Source organism: Coenobita brevimanus, chromosome 3, assembly GCF_032717465.1.
Source record: "Coenobita brevimanus isolate Jiangsu-jjx chromosome 3, ASM3271746v2, whole genome shotgun sequence".
NCBI lineage: Eukaryota > Metazoa > Arthropoda > Malacostraca > Decapoda > Coenobitidae > Coenobita > Coenobita brevimanus.
In genome coordinates, this window is record NC_136956.1 from 1,653,475 (window position 1) to 1,667,342 (window position 13,868).

General features: G+C 44.0%; 2 protein-coding genes across 2 annotated transcripts in view; one reads left to right on the forward strand and one right to left on the reverse strand.

Moving 5' to 3' along the window:
- The window catches only part of wap (DDB1 and CUL4 associated factor wap), a 7,350-nt gene extending 6,588 nt beyond the window's left edge, over positions 1-762 (reverse strand). The window contains exon 1 of the mRNA XM_080268075.1: positions 659-762. Coding sequence (XP_080124201.1) covers positions 659-762 — 104 coding nt within the window. The remainder of the gene's footprint in view (positions 1-658) is intronic.
- A 4,513-nt stretch (positions 763-5,275) lies between these two features.
- LOC145394104 (F-box only protein 7-like) lies at positions 5,276-11,455 on the forward strand. Its single transcript, XM_080268086.1, has 3 exons — positions 5,276-5,416; positions 8,137-8,985; positions 10,823-11,455. The coding sequence occupies exons 1-3, from the start codon at positions 5,292-5,294 to the stop codon at positions 11,355-11,357; spliced, it is 1,509 nt and encodes a 502-aa protein (XP_080124212.1). The 5' UTR covers positions 5,276-5,291; the 3' UTR covers positions 11,358-11,455.
- The last annotated feature ends 2,413 nt before the right edge of the window (positions 11,456-13,868 follow it).

Below are 13,868 nucleotides of genomic sequence, written 5' to 3' on the forward strand. Positions count from 1 at the left end.
GTGGATGTGAAATGCATGCTTGAGTATAAGGCCTGGGGGGGCTAGGATTGTGACTGAAGAGCTGAGAGGAAGGATGGAACTTGAATGTATTGTTGTGATGAGGAGGGGTAGGTTGAGATGGTTTTGGCATGTGGAGAGGATGGAGGTTGGCAATTGCGTGTGGACGGTGAGAAGTGTGAATACTGAGGGCAGAGTTGTGAGAGAGAGAGAGAGAGACCTGGGATGAGCCACAGAGTATGACCTCTGGAATAAAGGACTGACTAGAGTGCTTGAGATTATGCAACAAGGTGAGCAGCCAAAAGGTGACCCAGAACGATGCATGAAGGAACACTGCTTATGAAATGAAACAAATCATCCTGACCCTAATCTTAACCTAAAAGCATGACAGGGGAGGTATGATTTACAAAATAAAAAATAAATACCAGTAACTAAATTAAAAAAAAACTGCCAAAATCACACAGGACTGTCATCATCACTGCACGGCTACACTGCCCAGTTATTTAAATATATGTGATACTTTCAACATACATAACTGTGTGTGTGTGTGTGTGTGTGTGTGTGTGTGTGTGTGTGTGTGTTTTACAGCTACAAAACTACCGTAGAGGCATTAAAAGCAGCCACACAACAAGGTACACAAACACTACCTCCCAGACCTCACCTGAACCTCTTGTCTGGCCTGACAGACCAGTTCATGCTGTAGAGGGTCCATGGTGCTGAATACTTGTAGATCTCCTTCCTCTTGGGGGGCGGATGCACTGACATCTTTACAACCCCTCACTTATACACAACCTTTACAAAAAAAACAAAAAACAAATACATTTTCATTCATTCATTGCCAGACGCCATGTATCCCAAACGGGGTGGCCAAGGGCTTAGAGTTAATTGTTTTACAGGGAGGGGCACTAATCCTCCACCAACCCCACTTGACACGTAGGGACAAATACATTCATTTTCATTCATTCATTGCCAGATGCCATGTATCCCAAATGGGGTGGCCAAGGGCTTAGAGTTAACTGTTTTACAAGGAGGGGCACTAATCCTCCACCAACCCCACTTGACACGTAGTGACAAATACATACATACACTAATATTAACGCTTGTCATATACTCGTATATACACAACCTTTAAAAATATAAATAAAACCTCGATATAACGGACTCCAATAGACCGGAATTCGCTTTTACTGGACTTGAGGAGCTAACAGACTAAATTCCTATATATCGGAAAAAGTCTGATAGAGCCATGTGGAGAGGATGGAGGGTGAAAGACTGATGAGGAGAGTGTATGTGAGTGAGGTGGAGGGGGGAAGAGGGAAGGGGAGGCCGAGGATGAGATGGAGGGATGGGGTGGAGAGGTATATAAGAGAGGGGGGTGTGAGTTGGGAGCAGGGCAGTGAAATGGCGGGGACAGGGTGACGTGGAGGCGATTTGTTTGTGGCCACCCCGTACGTGATTGAGGCGTCTGGCAATAGATAGATAGACAGACAGTCCAGACTGCCTGACCACTTCAGTTATGCTCACCACAATAAGGTATATAAAAGACATGTTTATCAGTGTACAGTACAGTATTATTATATATATTATACCATTGGATTACTGTAGTGAAGGTATAACACAGTACAGTACCACAGTGGTAGTCAAAACAGTTTAAAAACCGTTGGTGCGATACGGACTAATGTCTGATATATCGGAAAAAGTCCAGGTTAGCAGGGTGCAGTCTGGATGTCACTTTTATCGGAATTTTGCATTTTTCGGAATGGTTTGGGCCACAATTAGTCCGTTATAGTGAGGTGTTACTGTACTGTATGTGTTGTACAGCATAAGTAATAGGTAAGTATTATCACCAGGCCAGAAAAAAGTGCAGAAAAGTATAAACAGAAGTACAGGTGTTTACCTCATAGTCAACACCAGTGTGTGCAAGTGTGTGTGTGTGTGTGTGTGAGTTTTACGCCAGGTTCCCCTTTTTTGGATAAGGGCGTTGCCCCTGGGTAGAGGACTTTGGTTTGGAGCGTGTAGCATTTTATGACCGGATGCCCTTCATAAAATGCTACACGCTCCAAACCAAAGTCCTCTACCCAGGGGCAACCTGTAGAAAAGTTATTAAAGAAAATGCATCATCGTTAGTCTTCTCTATCTATCTATCTATAGCCCGACGCCCTAATCCTGCAAATGGTGGCCACAGACAAAACGCCTCCAAGTCACTCTGTCACCCACCATTGGACTGCCCTTCCCCCAGCTCACTCCCCCCCTCCCTCATATACCTCTCAACACCATCCCTCAACCTCATCCTCGGTCTCCCCCTCCCTCCACCTCACCAACTGTACATACACCTTCTTAGTCAGTCTTTCATTCCTTCTCTCAAGGAGAATAAAAAGTGGAAAGTTTGTAGATAGTCCTGGGAAAATAAGTATGTATTTATTATTTCGCTTTTTATTGTATATGAGGGAGGGGGGGGTGAGTTGGGGGGAGGGGAGTCAAATGGTGGGTGACAGAGTGACTTGGAGGCGTTTTGTCTGTGGCCACCCTTTGCGGGATTAGGGCGTCGGGCTATAGACAGATAGATAGATTGTATCTGTGTCAGTTCTCCCACACACCCACAGGGCACAGTGTCACTCTGTTACGTCTGGAAAACCAACGACGAGCCGCGTGTACAGGGTGATGATTCATGCCTATGGTGGTGAGTATGGAAAGTGAAGGAAATGAGTGAGATAATGAGTGTGTCGCAAGGAAGGCCAGCCAGTGTTACAGTCGCACAACTCTGATACAGCCCAGTCGGTAAATTTTTACATTTGGGGGGAATTTTAATTAAACTCATTATCTTTGTAAAAATCGATTTCTGAATGGTGTCATTGGGGGTTCATTAGCATTCTTAGGTAACACAGGCTACTATGCGTTTATGGTGGTTACATCCGTGAACTGCAAACTGGCAACTGGTAATATAATACCGCCCAGTCAGTGCTGCCAACGCTTCCACAGCCTAAGTCGGAGCTGAGAACTGCTACGCGGACACAGCCGACCTTCACCACAAGAAACTACCACACTTCTCCTCGTCCCTACTCATCAACGGGACAACTTGCAGACCTGGGGATGGTTTCACTCGCAAGACAAAGAGTTGGTGAGTAATGTGGTTTTTAAATTGTATCCTAAACTGCTATATTTTTCCACATATGAAGGCTTAAAAACAGGCTATTTGGGGGAAAAACATCCGTGGGGAGGCAGCGTCGGCCTCAAAACAATGCCGGTGTGGAGAGGTTAATAACTAATACTTTCAGATGATTTCATTCACATAAAAAGACCTCTAGGATATAAGGTGGTAAATGTACACTTTAAGCTGTGGGCAGACCTTACCAACTCAATCCATATTCCTCCTGTTTGTTTTTTTGTATTTTTCTTACGATTTCCATTGCAGTAAATGACCCTTTCCTGCTGAAAAATGTCCCCATTATTATCATCACTTCATTAAGTCGTACCTACAACTGTCTGTTTCTGGCGTCATGGAAGAAACTCACTCAATGTATTCAAAGGTGGATTTTATTTCCCAAACAGAGCTTAGGTTAAATTATTAGGTACAGTTAAGCTAGGTTAGGTTACGACAATCCCTTCTGCCATTATGCTGACAAATCAAACAAGAGTTGTCAGTCAGGAACGGCAAGAACAACAGGGGAAACAGATTTAAGAAGAGACGTTTATGTACCACCCTAGAAATGTATCTATCTATCTATTGCCAGATGCCTCAATCCCGTTTGGGGTGGCCACAAACAAATCGCCTCCAAGTCGCCCTGTCCCCCGCCATTTCACTGCCCTGCTCCCAACTCACACCCCCCACTCTCATATACCTCTCCACCCCATCCCTCCATCTCATCCTCGGCATCCCCCTCCCTCTTCCCCCCTCCACCTCACTCACATACACTCTCTTCGTCAGTCTTTCACCCTCCATCCTCTTCACATGGCCCTAGAAATAATCATTAAAATAAAACAAACTATTAAGAAGAACTGATTTGGTAAGGTGCTTCTACTGCTTGAAGTAACGCGTATGTTTACTCATATGGTTAAACAGTTCCACAAAGCAGACAGCATACACATACTTCAAATGTCAAAATCAAATAAGCCAAATTACCATTACTGTTTAACATAATAAACAAACGCACTACTTCACAAATTTTCGCCTCCTAACATCTCCATGAACATACCCTACCATATATATAGGCAATCAGGATCACATCGAACTTACTTTCTTGTAATACTACAAATAATGTTTCGATAATTTGCTCAAAGTTCCCCGACGCTGAATGGGCAAGGTTCATTCTGTCGATATTTAACCCTCAATTCCAGTAACACCGGGTTAAATATACCACTCCGTGTTTGAAAAAATATATCAGGTAATTCAGGTACCTAATCAACCGTGCAATAACCTTACCTGGTAATAAAATAACAAGGAATATTGAAGAAAAGCAATGGCGGGCCGCTGTTGTTTATACCGCCCAGGGACACCAACCTTTCAGTGACAATCCTGTTATTGCGCAAGCTAAACCGTCCTGAAATTTTCCCATAATATTGAAGATTAAAGCGACTTATGATTAAATTATTTTTACAACAACTTTTAAAACCAAATCGTCTGTATACAAACCTGTCTTTTGCCAAGCGTTTAGTCCACAAACAGCTAGGGACCGAGATGTATTCGACCCTTGTGCACGAGTGATTCCAGTATTGCGCACCTAAATTCCAAAGTCGCGCACCCAGAAATGTAATTAGTTTAATGAGCATGAAATAAGCTGTACAACTGCAAAATTCCCATACATTATTTGATAAAATTACAAGAATTCAAGAGCTAGTATGTACTCTGTAAGCACAATTTTATATCATGAAGATCCATTAAATAATCTACGTAAATGTTGGCAATTCTGACTAGAGTGATGCTGCGTTTTGCTAATGTTGTTAACTTTTAGCATATGTCAACCAGTTTCTTTTTTCGATTAAACTCTTCCTAAACAAAGAATGGTGGATCGATGATATGTTTAAAGTTATTTATGTCCAGCATCAACTAAGGACGAGATGGAGAGATGGGGTGGAGATACGTGAGTTAGGGTGTTGGGCTGGAGATAGGACGGCTCGATGGCAGAAAGGGTGACATTGAGGCATTTTATTTATGAATAGACCTTCCTGAATTAAATAGTCTGGTTATGGATAAACAGACAGACAAATAGGTAGATCAAGTTGTTGCTAAGTAAATAGTGAATGTGCTAGAGTTAGCAGACTTTGGTTGCAACGTCCTGTCATGAGAAGAAGATAACATGAAAATCAAAGTGAAATACACCAGCACTCGCAAGTTTATGGTTACCCTGAGTGACCCGACATTTGGCAACCTGAAAGAGGAGATACGAAAGTTTGTAGAAAGCGCCTACAAGGAGAGTGTCAGGTGAGAGGAAGGAGACGAGGGGCATTACTTCATGAGGAGGTTCCTGGGTGGAGTTGATCACTATGGAAGGTTTAATACTTCGTCTTTTCTGTGTACCCACCACCACCAATAAATAAATAATGAAAATAACCAGGGACGTGATGGTAATTAATGAGGAAGCTGTGGTGTTGATGTGGATGGTGATTTAACTGTAAGAAAATTACTTTGAGAGGGTTTTGCTCTGTGGTCAGGATGGAGAATGAGACTGACAGGAAGAGCATATGTGAGTGAGGAGGAGACCAAGGATGAGATGGAGGGATGGAGCTGTGGAGATATATGAGGGAGGAGGTGTGAGTTGGAGGGAGGACAGCCAAAGGGTGGGGTGGAAGAGTTGTAATATATATTTGGATTATTTTGCATTTTCTATATTCACGTTTTATTGAGTTTAGAATGTATTTTTCCAACTGGAGGTGTTAGATATAGGCTGGTTTTCTTGTCAGTAAAGGATGCTCCCTAACCCCTCTTCCTTAGTGACTTAATTTTCGATATGGCTGGTTATTATCCTTTTGTACATTACTTATGCAGGGTATGGCCATATTGGAAGGATTAATGTAGTACAGAAGAGGTCAGTAAAGTGTAGTAAACAAATAAATTGCTTAGGAAAAGGTGTTGGGGAGCTTCCTTAACTGATGAGAATACTAGTAACCAAAGAGACTTATTCCTACCATACCTCGTATAATGTGTTCATTTTCATTTGACAAACACTGTAACCCCTTTTCAGCTCAGTTGATGGCAGGTGTAGTCAGACTGGAGGATATATTTTACTAGTAACCAAGGAGACTTGGTCCTATCTCATAAGGCAGAACTAGTTTTGGGCAACCACCAGTTAATATTGAAGTGACCCAGTTTCCTGAGATGATAACAAACTGTAGGCCACCACAGAGGGCGCTGGATCCTACACACTGTATATACAGGTGGTGCCGTTATATAAACATCTGCTATACGAGAAACCAGTGATACAAGAACGGCCAATTTAGACCCAGGTTTGGTGATGGCAGCGGGTCACTTAACCTAACCCTGTTTTACCCATAGGTTATGTACTCTGTTATACCAGCTCATTGTGAGCCATATATATATATATATATATATATATATATATATATATATATATATATATATATATATATTATTTGTTATAAGAATTTCTGCTATGTGAGCAGTCCTGCATTAACATATCCCACTGGGATAATGGGACCTGCCTGTACTACACTGTACTGTACCTGTAGGATGACCCCACACAAGCAGCTTTTTGTGTTCTTACCTAATTGTATCTTGACAGGAATGAGTCAAGCTCGTATTGTCCCGTGTCTTAGACCATATTTATCGTACATATCCTTAAATTTGTGAATTGTTTTGGCACACACTATTTCATTCGGTAGTGCATTCCATTGATCAATTGCTCTGTTTGGGAAACTGAATTTCCTTATGTCTTTATCACCTCTCTTCTTATGCAGTTTTTTGCAGTGTCCTCTTGCTGATGCTTCTCCATGTGTTAAGTAATCATTTATGTCTATTTTCTCCTTTCCTGATATGCACTTATATAGCATTATCATGTCACCTCTTTTCCTTCGCTCCTGTAGTGTTGGTAGATTCAGTTTATTTAGTCTTTCTTCGTAGCTTAGGTCCCTTAAGCTTGGTATCCATCTTGTAGTGGCCCTTTGAACTTTTTCAATCTTGTCTATGTGCTTTTTGAGATGAGGACTCCAGACTACTGATGCATATTCCAGGGTTGGTCTAATGAATGATGTTATTATCCTTCTTAGTATGTCTTCATTTATGTATGTGAATGCTATTCTCATATTTGCAAGCAGTGTATACATGTTCCGTACCTTCTCGCTGATGTGGTCAGCCGGAGATAGTCTGTTATTGATAATCACACCTAGGTCTTTCTCTCTTTCTGATGTGTATAGGGTTTTATTTCCTAACTTATAATCCCAATCAGGTCTTTTTCCACTTTTACCAAACCTGATTACATGACACTTGTCCACATTGAATTCCATTTGCCATGTATTACTCCATTCATGAAGTTTATTTAATTCTTCTTGTAGCTCTTTACAAGAGTCTGTGTTAGTAATTCTCCTTTGTATTTTTGCATCATCTGCAAACATATTCAGATAGCTCTCATTTCCAGTGTTACTGTTTATATCATTTATATACACTAAAAACATAATTGGTGCCAGCACTGAACCCTGTGGTACTCCACTAGTCACTTCTTTCCATGATGAGTAGTTTCCTCTTAGTAATGTTCTCATTTCTCTTTTTATAAGAAAGGTGTGTGTGTGTGTGGGGGGGGGGAGACTCTGGGCATCCCAAGGCCCAGTAGTCCTCCTACATAACACGCACCTCCACATTGCACCACTTTGGCGCTAACTCCCACCGTCCACATTGAATACATGCTAGGGCTGTCTTATACAGGACTGGTGTATTGGTATTAGCACAGGTATTTTTAGGACACGTCGGTGGGTCTTCTGGTAAATCGGTAAAGTCTGCTTTTATGAAATTCAAATCCTTAAACTGTTCCCTGCCCCAGCAGGGATTTGAACCTGGGTCCAGTAGGACTGCAGACCACCTCTCTGCCGATCAAGCCACTGCCTTCCCTGTAGTTGACGGTTTTGCCTGGCCAGAGAGGCAAGGGTAAGTAACGACACATACAATAGTTTCCATTGCTGTTTACATTACAGGGAGCCGCTCACAGTCAGCCTCAACGGCACCGACCCCCTGGAAGGCTCAGAGGATGCCACCCTGCAGAGCCTGGGAGTTGTGCCGGGAGACATGCTGTCGGTCCTGCCGCCCTCCAAGGCCGTAGGGGGAACAGTGAGTGAGAGAGCATCAGCAAGGGTGGAAGGAGGAGGTGTGGGGGCTGGAGGAGGAAGCATGGGAGCTGGACGAAGTGTGGGAACTGGAGGACAAGGTGCAGGATCTGGAGAGGGACCCAAACCCTCCAGTACATCATCGGGTGCGTGTGGGGGCAGCGAGAGGCCAAAAATCCCCAAGATGGAGGAAAAGCCAAGGTTCCTACTCGAGGCCAGGGACGGTGAGCCTCCAGCGTCCCTTGAGGAGCTGATGTTGGAGTGCCAGCCAACATCAGTGAGCCAGGCCATCAATCTGCTGGTCCATCTCACCATGCTGGAGTGTGGGTTTAAGTCTGAGGATGGTTCGGGACCTCCCACGGGCTGGCGGGAGATGGTGGCCACGTTTCGGTACACCAGCCCGGCGTTCCTGGGCTTCACGTGCAGTGTGGTGCTGGTGACGATGGGGGAGGTGAAGCAGGTGCTGGCGTCCTTCCCGCAGCAGGAGAGCGAGATCTCCGTACGGCTCCTGATGGGGGACTACACCAGGGACAAGAACCAGGGTCCAGTCTTGGCCAGGGACCTGATACGCGTCTCCCAGCTGGCCAGGACCCTGAGAGATCGGCTCCTGCATCCCCTTCAGGTCTCTGCTCACCAGGCACTGGGGGTCCCGGCCCCTTGGCATCTCGCTGGCCTGCCACACGAGCTGCTCCTCCAGATAGCCAGCCTCTTGGACTACAGGTATACTTCCTTGAATATAACTTAGCACCTTTTAAAAAAATTTCCTTAAATATCCCTTTTGCTAGTAGTTCCTCAGTAAATTAAGGATAAATGTTGTGTTAACCTATTCTGTACTGTACAGTGATGCCTTTTCATTTGTATTCCTGCCACCACTGGGTCCGGTACAGTACATGTACATCAGGATGTACATTTTGAACAGAAGGGGTTACATGCAGCCTTCATTAACCCTTTCACCTTAAGGCAGGGGTTTACAAACTGGGGTTCACAAAGCCCCACAGGCACACGACCTACTACTGGGAGGCATTTTCGTGGCAGGTGAAAAATCAGCGTAGATGCTACTAATTTTACAAATATAAATCATGAGATAGTTATTGAGAAGTGAGAAACTAAAGGTATATGAGAGGGGCGCATGTGAGCTGGGAGCAGAGCACTGAAATGGTAGGGGACAGGACAACATGGAGGCAATTTGTGGCCACCCCAAATGGATTAAGGCATCTGGCTGTGGATAGATAGAAACTAGCTTCCAGTAGCCGTGCATAACAGTCACTATCTATCTATCTATCTATTGCCAGACGCCTCAATCCCGTTTGGGGTGGCCACAAACAAATCGCCTCCAAGTCGCCCTGTCCCCCGCCATTTCACTGCCCTGCTCCCAACTCACCCCCCCCTCTCTCATATACCTCTCCATCCCATCCCTCCATCTCATCCTCGGCCTCCCCCTCCCTCTTCCCCCCTCCACCTCACTCACATACACTCTCTTCGTCAGTCTTTCACCTTAACAGTCACACTTAGATATAATACTGTCGTAATTAAATTACTGTTAGCATAACACTGACAGTGTTGTCAGAATGTGTTAATACCTATTTTAGTGACAAAAAAATTACAGTTTTGATAATTATACAACAGTTGGTGTGTTACTGGTACCATTCCTTAATGAAGTAGTGTTAGTTGTTGACTGACTGACTGATTGATGTGTCAGCTGCCACGGTCACATGCTGCTGGAATCAAGACAAAAAATGGCAACAAAGAATACAAGCAAACTAGAATCTAAAACACATAAAAAAATAAAAAATAACAAAATAATCAAATAAAGCAGTTTAGCCAATGGAGTATTGTATCAGTGTACAGGAGTGCCTCAGTAATAGGGGTACAGGTCAGTGATTGGGTAACTCAGAGTGGACAGCAGAGGTACATGAGAGGAGGGTGTGAGCTGGGGGAAGGGCAGCAAAATAGCAGGGGACAGGGCAACATGGAGGCGATTTGTTTGTGGCCACCCCTTGCGAGATTTTTGTCTGGCTATAGATAGATAGTACAGGATCTGGCTAAAGATGTAATTAGATAGTACAGGATGTGGTTATAGGTAGATAAAGATAGATAGTACAGGATATGGTTATAGGTAGATAAAGATAGATAGTACAGGATGTGGTTATAGATAGATATAGATAGATAGTACAGGATGTGGTTATAGATAGATAATACAGGATGTGGTTATAGATAGATATAGATAGATAGTACAGGATGTGGTTATAGGTAGATAAAGATAGATAGTACAGGATGTGGTTATAGGTAGATAAAGATAGATAGTACAGGATGTGGTTATAGATAGATATAGATAGATAGTACAGGATGTGGTTATAGATAGATGTAGATAGATAGTACAGGATGTGGTTATAGATAGATATAGATAGATAGTACAGGATGTGGTTATAGGTAGATATAGATAGACAGATAGTACAGGATGTGGTTATAGGTAGATATAGATAGACAGATAGTACAGGATCAGGTTATAGATGGACCCTGCACTTCTGATAACCACCTGTATTGTGATCCCATACAGGTTTGTTTTGGCGCTGAGGGAGACCTGCCGTCGGCTCCGCTCGGCCATGGATGATGACAAGCTTTGGCAGAAACTGTACAGACGGGATTTCAGGAGCCTGTACGACGATGTGGATCCGTCCGGCCACGTAGACTGGAAGGCCAAGTACCAGGAGGCCGTGAGGCGCCGCAAGGAGTGGAAGAAACTGGAGGATGACGGACTGGAATATGTCGTGCCTGGAATGTACCCCAACGCACCATTTCTGCCTTACACCCCTCGCAATCCCAACTACCCACCCGGCCAGCCGTACCCCGACATGCCCAAACCCCGAGGCCCCAACCCCAACCCGCCGCAGCCCCACCCCGTCCCAAACCCATTCTACGACCCAGACAGTCCCTACTTCTCCGGCGAGGTCCCCCCCATGCCTGGTGCCTTTCCCGAGCTGCCAGACCCCCTTGGCCCCCTCGGCCCCATGCGTCCCAGCCCAAACAACCCCTTCCAGCCCACTTTCCCCCGCCCTAGAAACCCAAGAGGTCCCAGGTTTGACTATTTCTGAGGGGATGAGTCAGCCCCCTAGGCTCTGGTTGGCTCAAGTATACTGTAGTCTGTTAAATTTTACTATATTCATCTTACTCTAACTTGGCCTAAAACTGCCATCCCTCCATCTAGAATACTGAGTTATGGCAATTGTGGTAACTACTATACTCATTTTACTCTAACTTGGCCTAAAACCGCCATCCCTCCATCTAGAATACTGAGTTATGGCAATTATGGGAACTACTATACTCATTTTACTCTAACTTGGCCTAAAACCGCCATCCCTCCATCTAGAATACTGAGTTATGGCAATTATGGTAACTACTATACTCATTTGACTCTAATTTGGCCTAAAATTGCCATCCTTCCATCTAGAATACTGAGTTATGGCAATTATGGTAACTACTATACTCATTTTACTCTAACTTGGCCTAAAACCGCCATCCTTCCATCTAGAATACTGAGTTATGGCAATTATGGTAACTACTTTACTCATTTCACTCATACTTGGCCAGAAACTCTACTCATGTCACTCTAACTTGGCCAAAAACTCTACTCATGTCACTCTAACTTGGCCAGAAACTCTACTCATGTCACTCTAACTTGGCCTAAAACTCTACTCATTTCACTCTAACTTGGCCTAAAATTGCCATCCCTTCATCTAGTATACTTCTTTAACAAAATTAACTCTGATATTATCCTTTTTATTTTTTTTCATTTTCTTTTCTTTTTTTTACCATCTGATAGAAATGGGTCACTGACAGAATTTGAATACATTGTTGCATAAAATTTGATGAGTTGTAGTTATGAGGGTAGGAATGAGTCTCCTTGGTTACTAGTCAAATCAACCCTTCAGTCTGAGTTCGTCCGGGCGTCTCTTGAGCCGAAATGGGTTAGGGATCTCTGAGTTCGTCTGGGCGTCTCTTGAGCCGAAATGGGTTAGGGATCTTTGTCAGGTGAAATGTGCTAGTCATGAAGAAGTGCCGTGGAAATTATGTAGAATCAAAGCATAGTCTTATTATGCACTGAGTTACATATGCTGCAAAAGGATGAAATTCTGGGCCAAGTTAAGGTGAAAAGAGTATAGGTGTAGATTTTTGTCCTTCAGCAGTTTATTATTCATAGCCATTTCAATCTACCCCTCCTCATCACAACACCAATACACTCCACTCCCATCCTTCCTCCCAAACCATCTCAATCTACCCCTCCTCATCACAACACCAATACACTCCAGTCCCATCCTTCCTCCCAAACCATCTCAATCTACCCCTCCTCATCACAACACCAGTACACTCCAGTCCCATCCTTCCTCCCAAACCATCTCAATCTACCCCTCCTCATCACAACACCAATACACTCCAGTCCCATCCTTCCTCCCAAACCATCTCAATCTACCCCTCCTCATCACAACACCAGTACACTCCAGTCCCATCCTTCCTCCCAAACCATCTCAATCTACCCCTCCTCATCACAACACCAGTACACTCCAGTCCCATCCTTCCTCCCAAACCATCTCAATCTACCCCTCCTCATCACAACACCAATACACTCCAGTCCCATCCTTCCTCCCAAACCGTCTCAAACTACCCCTCCTCATCACAACACCAATACACTCCAGTCCCATCCTTCCTCCCAAACCATCTCAAACTACCCCTCCTCATCACAACACCAATTCACTCCAGTCCCATCCTGCCTCCCAAACCATCTCAATCTACCCCTCCTCATCACAACACCAATACACTCCAGTCCCATCCTGCCTCCCAACACTTCATTTACAATCCTAACCCCCCACCCATCCTGTCATTCAAGAACGCAGAAAAACATAATACTGTGACTCTACACTCTTTCCGTCGCACTTCTTTGTGACTAGCATCATATTCTAGTGTTAATCTAATGCTACAACTCAGCATTCAAGATGGGAAGATGGGAGTTTTAGGCCAAGTTAGAGTAAGAAGAGTATATGTCTAATGAAGTGTTAGTTAGTTGATCTACTGTACTCCATATAATACATATATGCCTACACTATATAAGTATGACTGTGTGTGTGTGTGTGTGTGTGTGTGTGTGTGTGTGTGTGTGTGTGTGAAATTACATACTGAAATTTGAAGAGTTTTATCATTTCCACTTTGAATCTAAAATGATCAGGAAATGAAGTCTGCTGTTTAATTAATTTTGTGTGAAATGATGAGAGTGAGAGACTGATAAGGAGAGTGTACATGAGTGAGGTGGAGGGGGGGGGAGAGGGAGGGGGAGGCCAAGGATGAGATGGAGGGATGGAGTGGAGAGGTAATATGAGAGAGGGGGGTGTGAGCTGGGTGGAAGGCAGTGAAATGGCAGGGGACAGGGCAACATGGAGGTGATTTATTTATGGGCACCCCTTACAGGATTAAGGCGTCTGGCTATAGATAGACGGAAGTAAATATTGGCGCTTTAGAGGGGTGCCTTCATGTGGTGGCACTGATATGATTGGTTGGCTCTACTGCCTGGTTATACGAACATCCCTCAACTCCCTCCCTGTCCCCCAAATCGA

Excerpts from the sequence above, each read along its gene's own strand:
- LOC145394104 (XM_080268086.1), top strand. The coding sequence starts at position 5,292 with ATGAAAATCAAAGTGAAATACACCAGCACTCGCAAGTTTATGGTTACC. Across the intron at positions 5,417-8,136 it reads GCCTACAAGGAGAGTGTCAG|GGAGCCGCTCACAGTCAGCC; the intron begins GTGAGAGGAAGG and ends TTTACATTACAG. Across the intron at positions 8,986-10,822 it reads GCCAGCCTCTTGGACTACAG|GTTTGTTTTGGCGCTGAGGG; the intron begins GTATACTTCCTT and ends GATCCCATACAG.